Source organism: Corythoichthys intestinalis, chromosome 14 (genome assembly GCF_030265065.1).
Source record: "Corythoichthys intestinalis isolate RoL2023-P3 chromosome 14, ASM3026506v1, whole genome shotgun sequence".
Lineage (NCBI taxonomy): Eukaryota > Metazoa > Chordata > Actinopteri > Syngnathiformes > Syngnathidae > Corythoichthys > Corythoichthys intestinalis.
Window position 1 is genome coordinate 23,703,956 of NC_080408.1, and position 21,063 is coordinate 23,725,018.

The window sequence follows — 21,063 nt, forward strand, 5'->3', positions numbered from 1 at the left end:
CAATAAAAAGTTCTGCTGGATGCACTTTGTATTAGTCTTTTTCCTGTTTCACAAAGGTAAGCAGCAGCCTGACAAAGCCATGGTAGCAATGATTTCACATCCAAGTATGTAACTCGCTCTCTCTCTAGAAATATAATTTTAAACGGAGTGGTATCAGTATCAGCCGATTCTGCACAGCCAGGTATTGGGGCCAAAAAAAATGGTATCGGTACAACACTAATAATTGACTAACATATCCAAGCAACAGGCTTGTTTTAAGGAGTAAGAGGCCACTATTCTCATCAGCAAGTTACCTAAAACCACTTTTTTTTTTTCGGGCAAAAAAAACATTCTTGGAAATATTGTGGGAACAAACCCGCTGTGAATTTGTAGTTAAGCAGGTAAATGAATAGTTGTGTGAAAAGCACTACAATATTTAATGCTTCATTATCATAGATATTAAATTGATGTCATTTATAAAGTGCAATTTAGGTGTATAGAAACTTCACCTTATGTTTGCAAGTAGTATACACAGTTTCTTATAGGACAATATTTAAAGGAGAGTAATTTTGCATCACAATAATAACATTAGAAAACATGGTTGCTTTTCATGGGGAATGTGACTACATTTTACGACCCACAATATTTTATATTGTTTAAAAAGCAACTCAACAAACAGCTGCTTGTCAAAAGGGACAATAATAGACACAAGCTTGCTTTCGCTGTAGTTTGCTGTAATTCATGTCACAGATAGATCATAAAACAAGAATAGCAACTCATTGTCACCTTTGCACCATATGACACAACTTACATACCTGATCTACATGGATACATTACAACCATCCTTTATTCACTGCCTCAGTAACTAATGTGCCACACTCCCTCTCTTTCATACAGTTAAAACATTTATAGTACACGCACATTGGAGCCCCTTGTATGTCATTTTACAGTCTTGTGTGGACTCGGGTGATGTGACCCCCCACGCGGCTGGGAAAGTGTGAGGCACCAATTCACTCAGTATATGAATTCAGTTGACATTACTGAGGACCCTAATTGAGGTTCTGTGATAAGAAAAGGGTATCTACAGCAGGAGGCCCCCTTTTGGTCACAGCTGGGAATGTGATGGGAACTCCTCGATTTGGGAGCGAACTAATGGGGTGATGGGCCACAGAGTGATTTTTTTTTTGCCATTTGCAGCAGCTACAGTGGAGGACTGAGGAGAGAGATTGAAATTTGTCACTGGTGAAAAAGAAAACATGGGTGCAAACCTGCTCTTTCAAAGGAAAAAAAAAAGATATAAAATAAACTTGTAATGCATAAAAGCAGCAACATAATTCCAACTAGAATTTCATACATAAGGTAAAAATAAACGAGGGTTAACGATGCTCTTTCGGATGGGGCCTACGTCAAACAAACTGGGCAGTGAGTCAATCCTCTGAGCTAGATGACGAGTCAGAGTCCTTCTGTGTGAGGATGACGTCATCTAATAGGGCCTCTTGATCCGAGCTGTCATAGTCTCCCTGGGAAAGGCTGTCACCAGCCTCAATTTTAACATCAAAGTCTGGACTGGTGAGGAAGTGTTGTGAAGTCTCCAGGTCGTCCTCATCCATCATGTAAGCTCCATCAGAGACTAGAGTCTCCTCTTCGACTCCTTCAAGATAGGGATTTTCTGACGTTGGCTCCGGAGTGTGTTGGTGATGATGATGATGGTGATGATGGTGGTGATGATGGCGGTGGCGACTTTTCTTGGGGGTTTCTGAGTATTCCGTCACCAGTCGGTGAAACAGCGCCTCAGGCAAAAAACCCTGGAAGAGAACAAAAAGGAGAATTCTATTATAGTTGGAAGGTAACACATTATGTCCGAGGTGAACAAAGTGACAGGTCGGTCAAAATCCTGCACCAAGATTAAAAAAAAAATTCTGAAAAAAATCCAATGTCAACTACAAATGTTGACATACAATATACAGTGTATAACAAAAGTGAGTACACCCCTCGCATTTCTGCAGATATTTAAGTATATCTTTGTCATGGGAAAACACTGACAAAATGACACTTTGACACAATGAAAAGTAGTCTGTGTGCAGCTTATATAATAAGAGTTAATTTATTTTCCCAAAATAACTCAAAATATATCCATTAATATCTAAACCCCTGGCAACAAAAGTGAGTACACCCCTTAGTAAAAGTTGTCAATAACAACATGTCAACTGTCAATATCTTGTGTGGCCACCACTATTATCCAGAACTGTCTTTACTCTCCTGGGCATGGAGTTGACCAGAGCTTCAAGGGTTGCCACTGGAACGCTCTTCCACTCCTCCATGACGACGTTGCGGAGCTGCTGGATATTTTAGACTTAGCTCACCTCCACCTTCTGCTTGAGGATCCCCTAAAGATGTTCTATTGTGTTCAAGTCTGGAGACATGCTTGGCCAGTCCATCACCTTTACCCTCAGCCTCTTCAGTAAAGCAGTGGCCATCTTGGAGGTGTGTTTAGGGTCATTGTCATGCTGGAACACTGCCCTGCGACCCATTTTCTGGAGGGAGGGGATCATGCTCTGCTGCAGTATTTCACAGTACATGTTAGAGTTCATGTTTCCCCTCAATGGAATGTAACTCTCCAACACCTGCAGCACTCATGCAGCCCCAGACCATGACATTCCCACCACCATGCTTGACTGTAGGCATGACACACTTATCTATATACTCCTCAGCTGGTCACCGCCACACATGCTTGAGACCATCGGAACCAAACAAATTAATCTTTGTCTCATCAGACCATAGGACGTGGTTCCAGTAATCCATGTGCTTTTTTGACATGTCTTCAGTAAACTGTTTGCGGGCTTTCTTGTGTACCGTCTTCAGAAGAGGCTTCCTCCTGGAGTGACAGCCATGCACACCAATTTGATGTAGAGTGCGGCGTATGGTCTGAGCACTAACAGGCTGAACACCCCCCCCCACCCCACCCCCCACCTCTTCAATCTCTGCAGCAATGCTGACAGCACTCCTGCAACGATCTTTTAAAGAAAGCTTTTGGATGTGACGCTCAGCACGTGCGCTCAATTTCTCTGGACGACCAACCCGAGGCCTGTTCTGAGTGGACTCTGCTCTTTTTAAAAGCTGGATGATCTTAGCCACTGTGCTGCAGCTCAGTTTCAGTGTGTTGGCAATCTTCTTGTAGCCTTGGCCATCTTCATGTAGTGCAACAATATGCCTTTTAAGATCCTCAGAGAGTTCTTTGCCATGTAGTACCATGTTGGAACTTTCAGTGACCAGTATGAGAGTGTGTGAGAGCTGCACTACAAATTTGAACACACCTACACCCTATGCACACCTGGACCTAGTAACACTAGCAAGTCACATGAAATTTTGGAGTGAAAATGACAAGCAGTACTCAATTTGGACATTTAGGGATGTAGTTTCTAAGGGGTGTATTCACTTTTGTTGCCAGGGGTTTAGATATTAATGGCTATATTTTGAGTTATTTTGAGGTGAAAATAAACTACCTGTATTATACAAGCTGCACACAGACTAATTTTCATTTTGTCAAAGTGTCATTTTGTCAGTGATGTCCCATGAAAAGATATACTTAAATATCTGAATGAAATATCTGCAGAAATGCGAACGGTGTACTCACTTTTGTGATACACTGTATATACACAAAAAAAAAATATATATATATATATATATATACATATATATTTTTGGGGGGGGGGCATACGTACAGAGTTCCGAACCGTTTCCGACCAATCGGGCGCGACAACCAAATCTGCATTTTCCTCCAAATATTCTCTCAAGTCTTGCAGCATCGGGCAAAATGCAGCTCCAACCTTAAGAAACAAAACATTGGTAGTTAGGAAATGTCAACACATCTGAACTAAGTGTATCCAAACCAAATTTTATGTCTGACCTTCTTTCCTGTTCTCATGTTTATAAGCTTGACCTTCTCATTGCCTGTCAGAACTTTATCTGCCCTCCTCCTCCTCTTCCTTTTGCTCCTGTTCACAAGAAGCTGAAGAAACAAGAACAACTATGTGATCAAAAACACAATTTTGCTTTCTTATTCCATCTTTGGAGCCCAGAAAACCAAAGGTCGAAATGCTTTGATAAAAGATGTACCTCTAGCATGTCTCCCTCCACTTCATAATCAGGATTCTCTTTCAGCCAGGTGGGAGGGTCCCGGCGGCGGGGAATACGATCAAGTGGATCAAGGAGCCCATCTGGGTCCGACAACTGTAACATTGAAGGACAGAAGTCAGCCAGCAGACAAAACGTGATGTGCTAGTGACACCAGATGTTTTACTGCAGTAAAGCATATTTCAAGATAGTCGTTGTACCTCTAGTTCTTTGCGGCGTTTACGGCTGCTCTCACCACCTGACCCGTTAGGCATCAATGCCTGCTTGGAGAAGGTCAGCTTTAGTCCCTCCTCCTGTTAGAGTGAGTGAAAGAGAGAAACAGAGCTTTAAGTCATAAACACCAATTGTGGCTAACCAGAAGCTAAAGTAAAATGATACCAGAAAATTATCAGTATATTGCTTTGACCCCATCCAACTATAAAAGTCTGTAAGCACAAAATATCCCACCACATTTGTTCAGATACAAAACTACACAGACTACACATTAGCTTTGGGCGCTTTACTGAAAATTTACCGTTACCGAGATGGTTGACGATGAGCATATCGGTAAATTAGTTTTTTTAATGAAATGAAAAAATTAGGTATTTTCTGCACGGTTTGACTATGTGTTGTTCGGCTATGCTCATTCCCCTTTAAAAAAGCAGCGAGTTTGCTCACATGTGAAGTCACGTGGTTATCAGGAACTCAAACAAACAAAGGCCCGGTATGCTAACGCTAGTGGCTAACGCTACAAGTGAATGTGATGAGTCGGATAATAGTGAAACGGCTACAGGTAGCCAGGCCACAGGCATTTCAAGAGCCAGAGCGCCAGAGTTGGGCTCAAGGGCATTCAACATAGAAGGTGTGCCAAAAGTAATATATTCAGTTTTGCTCTCGTTATGATGTAAAGAGTTTTGTGCTAGCCACTGCTTCACATCGGATATGCACTCCATTAATTTAGTGAGAGCAGTTTGTTCGTTGGGTCTCGGGCAGATACAGCTGCCGGTCATCAGCATGAAAATGTTTTTTTTTTTTAATAATTGATCCTAAAGGTAAGATTTAGAGTGCAAAGAGAACAGGCCCTAAAATACAGCCTTGTGGCATCCCGCAAGTCAGAGAAGTTTGTGAGGAGGAAAATTCCCCAATCATTACAGAGAAAGTCCTACGTTCCAGGTACGATTTAAACCATTGTAGAGCATTACCAGGGATACCTATGAAGTGTTCTAAACGAGATACAAGGACTGTATGATCAACTGCATCAAATGCTGCTGCGAGGTCTAGTAAAACAAGGAAAGCTGGGTTTCCATTATCCACAGAAAGGGCAATGTCGTTGTGCAATTTTAACAGTGCTGACTCAGTGCTGTGTCTGGACCTGAAGCCTGATTGAAACAAAATGGATGCTTATTACTAGAAGCGTGTGAAATTTCCATTGTTAGATTATTCGCGATTCGGCCGTGGAAGATTCGAGAACAATTCACAAACATCCAAATTCAGATTATTTAATTATACCAGGGAAAGCGGAACTACAAGACAGCGCGGTCTTCGGGACGCAATGAGGAACGGACAAAGAGTAAATATCATGTTCAACTCACGCTAGATAAAAAAACAATCATACCCGACTGTGGCCGAAAGCTGCTACAAACAACGCCCAGTTGTTAGTTGCTACAAACATACGGTCACATTATGCTAAGGTAGATATCACTATATATAGAACTAGATGCGAAATGACAGACTTGCCGGCGTTAGCAAACAGCCACCATTCTTAAAGCAGTAGACTTCTCTGGAGGGCTCTGTTGAAGCGAACCTAATTAACTTTTTATCTAAAATACTCCTAAATTGTCAAAATCTTGACTTGAATCTATCTTTAAATGATGAAACAGTTTTCAAACTTTCACATGTCGAAAGTAGACAGAAGGGGAATTATGGAATAACGGGAGCAATTTTAACAACTTTAACAGTTGATTCACAACATTAATTGAATGTAGTTTAAAGCTGTTGATAGAGAATGGGGACTTGAGTATTTACTGTTTTGAACTGTTAACTTGATACTGAAATAGTGGTTTGGATTAGCCTGAGAGGATTTTTTTTTTTTAATTTTGGAACAAATACAGTATACAAATCATTAAAAGTGTGTGGGGCGGGGGTGCATCAATAATCGATCTATAATCGAATCGTAACGTCTGAATCGTAATCATAATTGAATCGTTAGGTGCCCCAAGATTCCCATCTCTACTTATTACCATTGCTTTTGGCACACTTGGCTCTTTGACATTCTTGCATCAATCACAAAATGAACACTGAAAAAGTTTTGTGGCATTCGGACAATCTCAATATACTGGACTGTCTCAGGAAATTAGAATACACAATATTCTAATTTTTTGAGACAGTCCTGTGTATATATACAGGACTGTCTCAGGACAGTCAGGAAATTAGAATATTGTGTATTCTAATTTCCTGAGACAGTCCTGTATATATACACAGGACTGTCTCAAAAAATTAGAATATTGTGTATTCTAATTTCCTGAGACAGTCCAGTATAGTGGTACCTCAAGATACGAAATTATTTCGTTGCGGATAGGCTTTCGTATCATGACTTTTTTTGATTATGAATCACATTTTATATGTAAATCGCCTATTTCGTTTCAAGCTCTAATAAAACATCAAATTGAATTTTATAATAAGGGTAAAACCAGACTGAAATATAAGCCAAATTCATTCAAAAAATTCAATTTATCTAACTTAACCGTTAATACCTGTAATGAAGTAGACCAGGGGTCCCCAACCGCCGGGCCGCAGACCGGTTGCTATTGGGCCGCACAGAAATAATAACTTATTACCAACTGCATTCCGGCCAAATTAACTTTGGCGTGTGCCCCTTAACACACCAATATCCCCGTCTACTCTCGATGTAATAATACAGGAGAGAATGTCGTCATAGAAATCCATTGACTGGACTGCTAGCAGTAAATCTTGTTTTGTATATCTACAGTGGGGAGAACAAGTATTTGATACACTGCCAATGGGAAAACCCATTGGCAGAACAAGTATTTGATACACTGACAATGGGAAAACCCATTGGCAGTGTATCAAATACTTGTTCTCCCCACTGTATGTGCGCTTGTCCTCGATAACGATGGATGACGAAGGGCAGGCGTATCACATTTGTTCCCGGAAATAATTAGCCCCCACACTAGAATGACTGAAAAACAGACGTTTTTGGACAGATTTATTTACGGGGAAAAGGGCACCTGACAAGCCCGAAGATGAGCCTACAACCTCGAAATAAACAAAATCTATGCTACTTCCCAATCACTAAAGACCCACGAACTGTGAAGGAGTGGATTCGTGACCCCTATGTGAATAAACCGAGTGATTCGAGCATGTCTGTGCAACAGGAATATCAGCCTGTAGAGATCGCAAATCACGGCAACCTTAAACGTACATTTGACACAAAGACTCTACCGAGGTTCTGGATTTAAGTCATTTCGGAATATCCTGACATTGCGAGGAGAGCACTGAAAACTGTGCTACAATTTCCAACATCATATCTTTGTGAAGCGGGCTTCTCTCACTCTCCCATCTAGGGACCATCTCGTCTCAACGAAACAAGCTCAGGCCTCCCACTGATTCAGCGGGTGAGTTGTATTTTCCCTGCACATAAGACGACGGGGCTAAAAACAAATGTTATTTATATTTGCTGTATTTTTCTGCCGCACATTGCTGGTGTTCTGACAAATTTGGCATGCGCTTAACGTTAAAAATGACCACGAATGCAGCGATTCCAAAGTACACACTACAAACTTTCTTAAAAGAAAGGAATATTAACTTACATTTGCCATGTTAGCTGCACACAACAACTGCACGCAGCTCTCTCACTTAACGACTTCGCTATGTTGTTTAGCATTAATTTACATCATTTTTGTGTTGCACATGTATGTTTATGATATAAATATTTTTTTAGCACCGTTGGATAACGTTGAGAGTCCAAGTGAATATAAAAGAGGGCTTTTATCACCGCCACAAAAGCTTTGGGAGTAAAATTTTATAAGGGTGCAAACTTTGACAGAACACGGGTCCTTGAAAAAAAGACCCAAATAACACCGGTCCATGGTGCAAAAAAGGTTGGGGACCCCTGAAGTAAACAATAGAACATAATGCCCCCTGCCAAAAATAAAAATTTAAAAATGGAACCTTACTTTTCGAGTGAGGCAATCTCTGAAAGTGAAAGTAATACCAATGTAGAACGTGTGTGGGTGTAAAAACAGTTTTCGAAGACAAAAAAAAAAAACGAGATGACTTGTGCTCTTTTGGCGAAGAGGCCAGCCCACTACAACCACAACATCATCGCACCCAGTGGATTTTAGTTTTTGTTCTTCGTAAATATAGTGACCCATTTTTTAATGTTCAATGTTTTTTTTTTATTTTTTTTTTTAAGGTTTCAGACTGCCTCAAAGAACATGAGCGGGCTCCCTCTAGTGGCAGGCAACAACACATGATTGAGCAGGACACAACACGGCATGTCATTAGATCACTGCGATAACAAAATTGAAACTTCGTAAAACAATAGGCAAACAGGAGAACAGAATCATGTAACTGAGCATTATGGGAAAGATTCTGGCCAAAAGGGCACGGCTAAAGATTTTCTGCAAGCAGGAATTATCTTTCGTATTGCTGAATAACTTTTTCAAAAAGGCTTCGTAAAATGAATTTTTTATGTAACGAAGCTTTCGTATCTCCACTGTACCAATGTACAAAAGTGAACATGTTCCATCAACAAAAAAATAGTTTATCAAGACTATTTTAACCAGTCAAACGATGTTCAACAAGACCTATCCCAAAGTTGATGCACAACATAGAATTGTAAAAGTTCTGTGCCAAATTTACCTTTAGCAGTTTGACAGTGAATTCTCCATCCTCTCCTTCTCCTCCAGGAATGCTGATGGGTTTGCGACCCAGTCGAGCGTAGGTCAAATCATCTCCTTGCGACTCCGTGCTTTGGTTGACATGAGCCTCAGACAAGTAACGTCGCCCTGATGGCCACTGACCGGTAAGCACCAGTGTACACAAACTGTCCAAACGGTTGATCAACACACGGTCCTGAGTTTAAACGAGAGGCGATAAACATTCGATAAGCGTAAATCAACAAGAAAACAAGTTCAAATATATGTATAGAGGGCTACTAGAAGCTAAACACAATTAGTTGTGAAATTTCCTTTAAAATGATTACTCTATCGGTCTCCCAAACTTTTTTTTTTTTATAGATTAGACTCATTTACCTTGGGCCATTCTGTTCTGATAGGATCTGGGGGTGGAATGCCATCCTGAGACAAGGGCATTGAAAGTAAACTATTGTCTTCATCTGCATCACATGCCTTAACACCTGCTGGCGTGACAAACGGGAAAGTCGTACAATGTTTACTTTATTTTATTTATTTTTTCAGAACTTTGCATTGTTCTTGCCAATTACCAACTGACCTGCATCCACGTCTTCATCACTATCTCCGCTCTCATCGCTGCTGCCCGATCGATCCGAGGATGAAGACCCTGAATCCGAATCCGAATCTGAATCCGAACCGCCCTCTTCACCTCCTTTGCTTACTCCCTTGTTTTTGTTCTTTTTGAAACTCCAGCTCTGTCCTCGTGCCTTTCCACCATGATGAGCCAAAGGTGTACTTTGCATGTGCGCACCGATTTCACTACCTAGCAAACTAATGTCCACTTCCTGTCCATCCTCCTTCAACCCAGACACCTCTGCAATGGGCTTTGGCTGGTTGAGATGCATGACGGGTTGCGGCTGGGGAGGGGGCAGTGCTTGCTGGTTCTGAATGAATTCATCTCGGGCAACGCTGAAGGTGAATTGTGGGTCTGGAAAAACCGAGAGCTCGGTGCGGCTGACACCGTGCAGCGCCGTGCCAAGCATCAGCTGGCGGTCGTGATCGGGGATACTCCACCAAGTGGGCAGCTCGGAGGTGTGCGGGGCAAGCGGCAGACGCTCCTCCAGGGAAGGGTGCGGTAGGACTCGCTCACGGAGGCGACGGAGGAGGCTGATGCGATAAAGTGTACGGGAAGCACGCTCCTCTGTGATGGGGGCCACAGTCTGGGGGAGTGCTGACGCATCTGGGGAAAGTAGTGAGTAAATGAGTTTTCCTAAATAGATATGGACATCCAAATTTGCTGTGACATGACTCTCGGCTGCTACACTAGTGCTGCCAAAGCCAGCCAGAAGCTTCGTCAGACTTCACCAAAAACTCTTTTTGATTCTATATTCCACTACAAAAGAACAATTTTAAATGGATGGACATCCACTGTTTGCTAAGACAAGAGGATGCTATGCTAGCACCAATTAAAGGTTGTCAACCAGCACTTTAAGCCCCTGGAAGGCCAACACTGACAACATGCTTTGAAAGTTACATGACTGTGTTAAATACTATTTGATGAAGAGGCCTGTGCAATAGGAATATTTAGACTATCGGAGTATTGTCGAGTAGCAGTACTGTAGTTACCCTCATCCCGGCCTGGACGCAGGTGGCACACTCTCCTGCACATGGCTAAAAAAGAGCGGAAGTATCGGCTAAGGCTTTCATCAGTCTTTTTATCCAGGCGGGCAAAGGTACGGAATCGTGTCCATTCATAATCTGGTTCTTCGCCATCAACAAGGCCCGGCTCCTTTTTCATTCTTTCCACACCGAAAGTTGAGACAACTCGATAGAAGTCACATTCCTCCCTACGTGTCCACCTGCAGAAACACACATATTGTACTGGATGACTAAATGAAGTAAAAGTGACTCGTCTAGTTGAACTGAAAATCAAAGTCTTTTAAAACAAATGTCCACATAAACATAGAAGGAATCAGTATACCTCTGTTGTCGCTCTTGCCGTGCTATCTCTTTCAGCTTGGTGGCTTGCTCACACCTTCTGCGTCTGCGGTCGCCCTTAGCCTCTGCTTCAATTTTTAGCTGCTCCTGTCTGTAGCTGCGCTGGTAAGCTGTAACCAATCGCCGTAATCGTGCTGTAAGTGATGAACTGGAGGGCCAATCGCATCCACTTTGGTTCTGGTTTGCGACGCTTTCCGTGATCACTGGAACCACCTTTTCTCCGGTAGAAATGTCCTCCTCCATCTTCATACCATCAGGCTGGTTGACAGAACCATTAAGGGCGGACATATTTGAAAAACCATTTCAGCGTAACAAAGACTAAATGATCAGCGGTATACTGTACCTCGTCATAAGAATCTTTGGGAAGTCTTGATGCAGGCTTGAATTCTGGGTCCTCTGAGAATTTATCATAGTCCCCTCTGTGTAAAACAAGTGATAAACATAGTAACCCTTGAATAACCACTATCAAATTATCACCTCAATAAATGCCAAATGAAGCTGGATTTCACCACAGTTAGGGATGAATAATGCACAGTGTTACCTTGACTTCTATTTTTTTTTTTCACCAGTGACCAAGCTCAGATAGAAATTTGCTTGTAATGTACATAAAAACAATTAACTGCGTTGAAAGGAACATAAATGAAAAAGACAGTGACATATTGCACAGATACAGCTATACAAATAAAATTAAATTGAATTAAAGCCCTTTGAGACATTGTTGTTTTTTAGGGCTATACAAAAATTGAATTGAATACAGTAGCTATAAGAGCATGCGCTGATTTTCTTAGCTAATTTATACCTGCTTCGGGTATATCAAATTTTAAGGGCTGTACACGCTAAATTGATTGCGGATCAATTAGGGGACTAGTAAGCCAGTGCTGACTGCTTTTTAATTGTGTGAATACATTTGCCATCAACAGAATTTTCAAACAGGTACAAGAGTATCTGCATGACTCACTCGTCCCCTAGCTCGCCATCAGCAGTGTGTTGCTCGGCATCGATAGCCTTGTCATCTGGGCGGCCCACTCTCTCCAGGAAACAGAGACGTGGATCAGCACGCATGGTCGTGTACATCTCATAACCTGGTTAATAAAGAAATGGTCAGACAGTCAGCTCCATCTTTTGGTGAACCTGGCCACAAAAGGCGAAATAGGCGGAGGAAAGCTTCGCTGGTCTCCAAATTGTTCTTACCATGTTTGAACACTCCAGCCAGCAGCGAGCGGTCCGCCTCACCATCCCACCATCCGGCAGGCACCTCTTGCTGCTCCATTTCTGGCATCCAGATATCAACATCTCTGAAAATAAATATCTTTGAGTCAATTGTTTATCTAGGGTAGACTCAAAAAGTAGCATTGGCAGCATTATAAAATAGGAATACCTAATGTCAGCCCCTTTCAGGACAGACTCAGCATGTTCACCAATCACTTCCTGTTTCAAATAGTAGAGCATACGCACCCTCAGCAACACCCTAAGTGAGAAGAGGCATCATTTAAACATATGGCACCATAGTAAACACATGCAGTGAAAGTTTTTATACTCCACTAACTTGTTGCACTGGTGTTTGAGGTGTTTGCGATAACTGTCATCAAGAAGCAGAGTGTCTGGGTTGTACTTGCGAATCCACTCCACCTTCTGCACATCAAATGTGCTCTGAGCTTTTACCCTCTTACCCTTTCTTCCTCTGGGGACAGGGATGGAAAGGCCTGAGGAGAAAGTAACAGAAGTCAACCAAAGTAAAAAAATTCTTTGCTTCAAACATTGCCCAAGCAACATTGCGATTGCCCAAGAAAGGTAACGATTTTACATTCCATACAAATTGAGGCCATGACAATTTTCCTACCAGAGTGGTTGAGCAGGGTCTGGGGCTCACGTCCATTTTCTGGTGGCGTGATGAGTTCCCAAATAAAACTCTTAATGTTCTCATCTCCACGATAGTGAAGAAGACAAAATACCAGGATGACACGGCATATTGTCTCCACATCACGCTCACTTAGTCGTCGCTTACATCTAGCATGAGAGAGGATATCCTTCCAGCGGCCCCACCTGGAATAGAAATGGCCAGTTATATTTTGGTAGTATTTTTTTTCCCCTGTAACGTAGTGTAATCATATTTTACCACCACTTGTTGATGGCTCAGAACACAACAACTAAATGTTTCTGTATCAAAAGAAAACATTAAGCGTTAGAAAACTAGTTTCATATCCAATTCTACGTACCCATAGACAAGCAGATGTTTTTCCACACGGAAACAGTCAGTGCGACCATAACCCACACCACTGTGGCGATCAGCACGTCGGGAAGCACGAGAGTGTCTTGAATTCACAGGTGGGTACTCTTCATCACTGTCAGCATCGGATAATTCTGCACCTTCTCCTCGCAAAGTGGAATATTGACGGGTTTGCTTGCGCACTCTCGGCGTGTCAATAACGAGCGTGTTCTAAGAGAGAAAGAATCAATTCACCATTACTCCCCGAAATTTGAGAGAAATGCATGTACGCAAGCAGTGCAAACAACCTTTCGGTTTATCGTGTCCATGTCAATGTCAGCTTTCTTGGCCCACTTTTCCCAGAATTCTGGGTCGTCAAGGGCAATATCATTACGGTTCTCCGAGGCCACAAAGCTGGCCTTTGAGAAGGTGGAGCCCTTGCCCTCGCTCTCTATAGTGATGGTGGTGGCTCTTCGCTGAAGGATCTGGTCAATGTCTTCCTCGCAGAAGCGACTACCTTCATCGTTCTCGTCCATGATGGCAGCATAAGCTCCTTTCCTCAGCAAGTCCTCAATCTCCTTTTTAGAAAACTGCTGGATCTTTGAAATAAAAAAATTAAAAAAATACAGATTAAAACATATTTGAGAAAATTTCCAACAAGCTCATCCGCAACGTAAATAATATACAAACTATTATTCCATGTATTTTTTCCATTTACAAACTTATAATTTAAGAAGGGCATTTATACTAGTTGCTCTCAGTTCCATTAAAACTATTTAAGACAATGCAGGAACTGAATATAAATTCTGTGACTGCTCAGTAATCTTTATTTCCTTACCCCATTAACATTACTCTCTTTATTGCCACTCATGCTTTGCAGGACGGCACGGTCGAGGCCCAGCTTCAGACTTGCTTTATCCAGCATCTCTCTCTCGTAGGAATTCCTTGTGATCAGACGGTAGACCTTAACTGCCTTTGACTGACCAATACGATGACATCGAGCTTGTGCCTGAGGAAGATGCAAAAAAAACTCCAAACTTATTATCGTATTATCACTGTAGTAGATCAAGCAGATTACAGGTAATATTTGACTGAACAGCACAGAACTGTTGAATGTGTACCTGTAGGTCATTTTGAGGATTCCAGTCTGAGTCAAATATGACACATGTGTCAGCAGCAGTGAGATTAATGCCCAAGCCGCCAGCTCGGGTACACAGCAGAAAGACAAAACGGTCCGAGTCAGGCTTGCTAAAGCGATCGATGGCAGCCTGTCGTAAATTGCCACGCACTCTTCCATCAATCCGCTCATAAAGGTATCTATAAAAAGGTGTAAACAACAATTAGGAAAAAGACATCCAAAAGACTGGAAAAGTGAGGCAAAATGTCCTACCTCTTGTTGATGAGGTAGTCCTCCAGAATATCTAAACAGCGCACCATTTGGGAGAAGATGAGGACTTTGTGACCACCAGCCTTTAGACGTGGCAGCAGCTTATCGAGTAAGACAAGCTTTCCAGCTGACCGAATTAGGGCCTGCAAATGGAAGTCAGGGGCCATTGGATCATACACCTGCCGTAACTCTGCTACAATCTTCTCCTCCGCACCTTGGTAAGAGAGAGAATACATCAGCATCAAAGTTACGTTTGTTAAAGAAAACACATTATAAGGTTTGTCAGTTGTTTTTCTTTAGAATTGAGAAGGCTAATTTTCAACAAACATTTAACTTGATTTATCACCTGGTGTCCATCAGCCTTTATAGGAAACAAATAGTTTTCCTGCCAAATTTGGTGGATGTGGCTAATAGTCAGGTCTGCCTTATCAAGCCGGGCGGTATACCGAAAATTTACAGTTACCGAAACATGTCGGTAAAATTCAGTAAATAAACAAAACAAGAAAATATAGTCTTTTCATCCTGCTTTGACTCTGTGTTATTCGGCTACGTTCATTCCCCTTTAAGAAAGCAGTCAGTGCTTACGTATGAATTCAAGTGGTTATCAGGAAATCAAATAAACAGAAGCCCAGTAGGCTAACGCTACAAGCAAACGTGATAGAGTTGGGCTTAAGGGAGCTTTGCCAAACCTTCACCCGACATTAGGTAGACTCTTGGCGGCCTCCAAACGGGCTTTCACTCGCTGTCAACCCTGGTTCTCTCACGATTTCAGGAAAGGGTACTTCCAGTGCTTTCTACTGGTAGCCAGGCCACAGGCTAACGCTAGCGGCTAACGCTACAAATGAACATGATGGAGTCGGATAGCGGCTTTAACCTTGTTGAAACGGCTGAACTTAATGAGTGGACTGGGCACGGACTGCATCTAGCAATCAGTATGTCGCATTATTTTGTATCTGTGTGTGTGCGATTTCTCTGATAGCTTTTATAATGGTAAAGCATTCAGCATAAAGGATAATTCAACAGTGAAGCCTATAGTATGACCGTTCAATGGCCAAAGCCATGTTTCTGTATGTGCTTGCTTTATTCTGTGTCATTACTGCCATCATAAAATCTTAAATGTTTCATTGGGACAAGAGAAATCTAGCTTTAATATGGTTGTGTGTGTGGGGGGTGCATGTATTAAAAAATGCTCTGGAAAAAAAAAAAAAAAACCTTGAAGTTAACTCTTGTGTTCAGTAATTATGTCACAGAAGCCATTAACAATAAGTTGTCTGTTTGAAGTGTACTGTTCAAGCTGTAAGTCATTTGTGTTACAATGACATGTTTGCAGTCGTCGTATTGCTTTTTATAATGTTGTACAATGTTAAAGTCATACAGGCTGTTATAAATGTTCATACTTGAATTCTTATTGTTTACAAGAATTTTTTATATCCTTAATTTTTAGACTGCATGTACAATTGTTAGATTGAAAGCTGGTAAAGAAATCAACGAGAAACGATTACTCTTTATTTCATGCATTGATTCAGATTTTCAAATTATTATATAACAGTCCGCTTGGCGAATTTATCGTCATTTATCGTTATCGAGGTAAATCTGCTCAATCTACCGTGCTACGAACTTAAGGCCATACCGCCCAGTCCTACTGCCTTATGGTCTAAAAATTCAGTATTTAAACGCAATTACTTTATAGATTATGCAACTTTGAAAATGCTACTGATGCTACTTTGTCAGCTACTAATTAATCTTATGAAACAATGTACACTCACCATGACAAAATGGCATACTGTAATTTCTCAAACACATTGTGCAAATGTTTTCCTCAAAATGTCCCTAATAATGCAAAGTTCATAGCAGTTTTTAAATTTACGAAGGACCCAACAGCAAAATTTTTTCATGCATTTCCTAATTACAGTATGTGATAATAACAAAATCGAGGATCAATTCAAATCAAGTATATTGGAAAAAAACAAGACTACTAAGAGTGAATTGTGATACCATTGATGAGGTAAGGATGGTTGCAGCACTTCCGCAGCTCCATCATAGTGTTAAGCAGGTTAGGGACATTGCTGTTACTGTTTGCTCCTAAACTGAGAAAACTGAAGTTTCTCTCCAGGATAGCCCGATAGTACTTCTTTTGAACATCTGTCAACTCAACCTGAAGAGGAAGAAAATAATCATTTAAAATGCCGCCTCTGGACAACAAATACATACCAAAGGGTATTGCCAATAGTTTTTTTTAATCAAATGAAATTGTCATCATAGTGATCATACATTAAGGAACATTTACTTACTTCAATGATTGTCTCCTGTTTGGGTGCCAAATTCTTCTCAACATCTTCTTTGAGCCTACGCAACATCATCGGCTTCAGTATAGCTTGTAGTTTCTGAACCTGAATAGTCAAAGAGGAAAATAGAACTTGCTCAGTCAGGGTCAAATTTAGGAAATAATATCAACAATAATAAGTTATCAGATTTTTTGTTTTTGTGCTATCACAATCACATGCAGCATATATCAATGTTAAGATGATCACAAATAAATTTGCACCTGTTCCTCTGTTTTGAGATCACCAAATTCCCTGAGGAATTCGAATTCAGAGGGAAACTGGGCAGGCTCCAGGAAATGAAGCAAGCTGAAGAGTTCTTCCACAGTATTCTGCAGAGGAGTGCCAGTCAACAGTACCTTGTGTTCCTGGAGGAAAAATCAATAAAGTGACCCCAGAGTCAAAGATGTTACTCTCCACACTGCATAATGTTTTCTTGGGTCAACTAACCAGTTCCAACATTTTCAAGCTGTCCAACAACTTGCAGTTACGATTCTTGAGGCGATGGGCCTCATCAATAATTACACAACGCCAGGATATCTCCCTCAGCTCAGGGCAGTCGGACAACACCATTTCAAAGGTTGTGATCAGGGCATCAAATTTGTACGCGCCTGGTATTAAATGTTCCTGTCCACAAAATAGTGACAACAATGAAAAATGTTGGCTTTTCATCCAATCTACTACTATACAGCTTACCTTGTCATCTTTGCAGTACATCTCGTACTGTTGGATCATCTGCCTGCTTGCAAGGCTGCCATGGTAGACGATCGCATTCATGTTGGTCCACGTGGAGAATTCTCTCTCCCAGTTGGTGATGGTGGAAAGGGGAGCAATGACAAGAAAAGGTCCCTGGATGCCAGTGGCATATATCTCAGAGAGTAGAGTTATAGACTGGATTGTCTTTCCTAGACCCATTTCATCTGCCAGGATACAGTTTTGCCTGAGACAAAAGGTGTGATCAGAAAAAGAGAAAATAGTTAGAGGATATTTCCCAATTTCCTTCCCAAACAATGCAAAAACAATTCAATATAATCTTCCTTATGGATGTTTGTTAGGTCTGAGTTGAAATAGGAGTAATTAATAAAAGAACTTCACTATGCTAGACTTCTGTCACTCTCAAAAGGAAACCAAAAATAAGCATTGATGTGTACTTTATTATTAAGGTTAGAAGGGGACATTAAGTGTATTGTGTGTTCAGGAGTAAATACTGTCTTACCATTATGGCACCAATTATTTTTTTTGCAATTTTTCAGAAAATATTCCTATATACATGAATTTCATAGGTGCCATTTTTCTTGTAAACATCACTTTTTAACATTTCTTTCATAGTTTCACCCAAGTTTGTGCTCAATGCTGACCCAACAACAACCATTAGAACAAAATGCTTTAGAATTAACATTTAAATTAATTAATTTTTTCTCAGACCATAACATGCCACTTTTTCTCTCCCTATGACCCCTATGGCTTTAATAATTTATTAGCTATGGATCACGTTTATAGAAGTTAGCGGATGTTTCCTTCATTTTGCCCAGCGGGCAGGAGCGTCACGTTGATATGAATACTTCGGAGACATTCAGAATCTTTAACCACTATTGTGACTGTTCAATAATCCAACAGCACACAAAGTTTTCAAGTGTAGCACCGCGCCTGGTGAGGATATTGTTGAATGCATCTGTAGCTTTGCTTTTAGGATAGCATTGACAAGGCTAAATTTGTGAGGTACTACTGCAGAAAAAGAATTTAAAGTTAAACATGGGTGGTGACACAGCCTGAAAAAGAACAAGCAACGGCAGAATGCCACGACAATACTGTTATGCCAACCTTGACACAGATGCTCGGTGCCATTACAGAACAGGTTAAAGATTGCTATGAGTGTCTAGAGAGATTTAAAAAGAACAGATATCCACGGTAAGGGAACCCAAAAAAAAAAAAAAAAAATCGATTATTAGATGCATGACGATTCGACACGTGACGATTCGATTACTGTTCATAAATGTTAAAAAATGATGATTTTCCTTAACAACTTTATGACAGCCGCTCGTAGCGAAACGAAATTCAGGACACATCTGCCGCCCGAGCACCTTTAACGGACGCACGCACAACATTATGATGGATGCTGCCGGTTACTGAGCAAGAGATTTACTCCTTTTCAAAAGACTGGAAAATAAATTTGTATATAAGACAGTCAGGGACCCGGCGGTCACGCTTCTGCGCACAATTTATTTCTTAGAGCGTGAGGGGAAGAGAGAGAGTTCGTTGCTCCTGTCTTTCAGTTTACCAGCAGTAGGTTCAAGTCGTATTAATTGGAAAAAGTCCCTAGTGTTTTGCTAAGTTCCGTGTCCGTCTATCAAAGGTGAGTACACGAACCCTCTTGTACTGTTTAGTAGAGGTGTGCAAAATTTCCGATTCTTAGATTATTCGCGATTCGGCCGTGGAAGATTCGAGAACGATTCACAAACATCCAAATTCTGATTATTGAAATATGCGAAGTAAAGCGGAAGTACACAACACTCAGCGCGCCGCGCGGTCTTCGGGACGGAACGGAGCGAGAGTAGCTAAACATCATGCTTCCCATTACCCGGCCCCTCGGGTAATGCCAATGCTCAACTCACGGCTCTAGCTCAACTCATGCAACGAGATAAAAAAAAAACACAACAACATACCTGACTGCTGCCGAAAAGCTGCTACAAGTACATCCATATAATGTTACGGTGGATATCATTTACATAGGACTAGATGCAATATAGATTTGGTAGTGTTAGCAGCACATCTACAAAAAGCTAGATACGGGTGTTATAAACGGCCGCCATCTTAAAGCAGTTCACTTCCCTGCAAGGCTGTTGTAGCGAACCTTCCAAGCAAACCTAACTAACTTTTTATCTAAAATACTCCTAAATCGGTAAAATATTGACTTGAATCTATCTTTAAAATAGTTTTAAAACTTTCACATGTCGAAAGTAGAAAAAAGGGAAATTATGGAATAACGGGAGCAATTTTAACAAAATTAACAGTTGATTCACAACATTAAATTAATTGAATGCAGTTTAAAGCTGCTGATACAGAATGGGGACTAGAGTTTTTTATTTAATGTTATTTTTGTATATTTGTTTACTGCTATTAGGCATGTGCCGGTATGAGATTTTGACGGTACGATAACCGTGAGCAAAAATACCGCGGTTTCACGGTATCACGGTATTGCAATTATAGCTCCAAAATTTTGAGATGTATGGGTTTAAAAAAAAAAAAAAAAAAACTTTTTTCCATTGAACAGTTTTTTTTTCAGAACATATTTGCAAATTGGAACATGAATATAATGTGAAAATAAATTAATGTGAAAATAAATAAACAAAAAATAACAAATATTTTATATCAAATTAAAATAAATAGAACCTAGACTATACCCACAGCCACAGCTCAAGTTGCTCAGTATTAGAGCAAGAACAAAATAATTGCTATAAAAAAGTAAAAACACTTCTAAATAAAATTAAAAATATATACTGTATGACTTTTTTTGAGGGGGAGAAGCTGCAATTTCGCCATTTTCAGCCACTGTGTCAACTCTCTTCTACATGATGTCATGCCTTTGTGTTAAAAAGAACAAAGAATTCATATGTTAATAAGTTAGTTAAAGATGTGTAAGTTAGTTTTATAAGTTAGTTAAAATGTAAATATGTTGAGGAAAGGTTTCATCTGAAACAAAAAGTGAGGAGTGAGACCTCTTTTCGCAATTAGCGATCTTTGACGCGATCCTTTTTTTTCTTCTCCCTCCTTCATTTAAGCTTGTTTCTCACTCAGCGGCTGTGAGACATATGAAACGTCGACGAAGCTGCTCTCCCAGCTTAGCCTAGGCTAACATTCGTCTTTGTAAGTTTTAGTGAGTTTGTATATTGAATTTGAAAGGAAAATGTGTGTTTTGTTTTTGGCGACCTTTTTCATGGTGCTACTGCTATCCTGTTGAACCTACTCACATGTGGAAAAATACAATTGTATAACGTTTTAAATGTATTCATTTGTATATTTCACCACGATTTGAGAGCTCAATAAATTGAAGAAAAGTACGCCTTGTGTTTGGAGGGTTTGTTTTTGGGTTTCCTGTTCAGCAGAATAGCGTCACTGACACTCACGGCAACAAACAGGGGAAGGGTGAGCGCTGCCGCACCAAGCCACTTCGGCTGCATTTTG

At 40.7% G+C, this 21,063-nt stretch overlaps 1 protein-coding gene across 2 annotated transcripts in view; it reads right to left on the reverse strand.

The window, feature by feature from the left end:
• Positions 1-692: 692 nt before the first annotated feature.
• Positions 693-21,063, reverse strand: part of chd8 (chromodomain helicase DNA binding protein 8) — a 30,855-nt gene continuing 10,484 nt past the window's right edge. Inside the window, exons 14-39 of one of the 2 annotated variants that reach the window (XM_057857729.1) lie at positions 17,578-17,821; positions 17,332-17,508; positions 17,106-17,249; positions 16,852-16,950; positions 16,556-16,715; positions 14,564-14,774; positions 14,295-14,490; positions 14,012-14,182; positions 13,482-13,772; positions 13,184-13,404; positions 12,808-13,010; positions 12,514-12,670; positions 12,346-12,435; positions 12,159-12,262; positions 11,926-12,049; positions 11,311-11,386; positions 10,951-11,225; positions 10,596-10,828; positions 9,568-10,209; positions 9,369-9,472; positions 8,977-9,189; positions 4,314-4,406; positions 4,096-4,209; positions 3,887-3,988; positions 3,702-3,806; positions 693-1,784 (exon numbers count right to left, since the gene is read on the reverse strand). In XM_057857729.1, the coding sequence (XP_057713712.1) occupies positions 1,407-1,784; positions 3,702-3,806; positions 3,887-3,988; positions 4,096-4,209; positions 4,314-4,406; positions 8,977-9,189; positions 9,369-9,472; positions 9,568-10,209; positions 10,596-10,828; positions 10,951-11,225; positions 11,311-11,386; positions 11,926-12,049; positions 12,159-12,262; positions 12,346-12,435; positions 12,514-12,670; positions 12,808-13,010; positions 13,184-13,404; positions 13,482-13,772; positions 14,012-14,182; positions 14,295-14,490; positions 14,564-14,774; positions 16,556-16,715; positions 16,852-16,950; positions 17,106-17,249; positions 17,332-17,508; positions 17,578-17,821 (4,927 nt within the window). In that variant the 3' untranslated portion in view covers positions 693-1,406. Of the gene's footprint in view, positions 1,785-3,701; positions 3,807-3,886; positions 3,989-4,095; positions 4,210-4,313; positions 4,407-8,976; positions 9,190-9,368; positions 9,476-9,567; positions 10,210-10,595; positions 10,829-10,950; positions 11,226-11,310; positions 11,387-11,925; positions 12,050-12,158; positions 12,263-12,345; positions 12,436-12,513; positions 12,671-12,807; positions 13,011-13,183; positions 13,405-13,481; positions 13,773-14,011; positions 14,183-14,294; positions 14,491-14,563; positions 14,775-16,555; positions 16,716-16,851; positions 16,951-17,105; positions 17,250-17,331; positions 17,509-17,577; positions 17,822-21,063 lie in introns of both variants that reach the window. The other variant, XM_057857728.1, reaches the window with a different exon arrangement.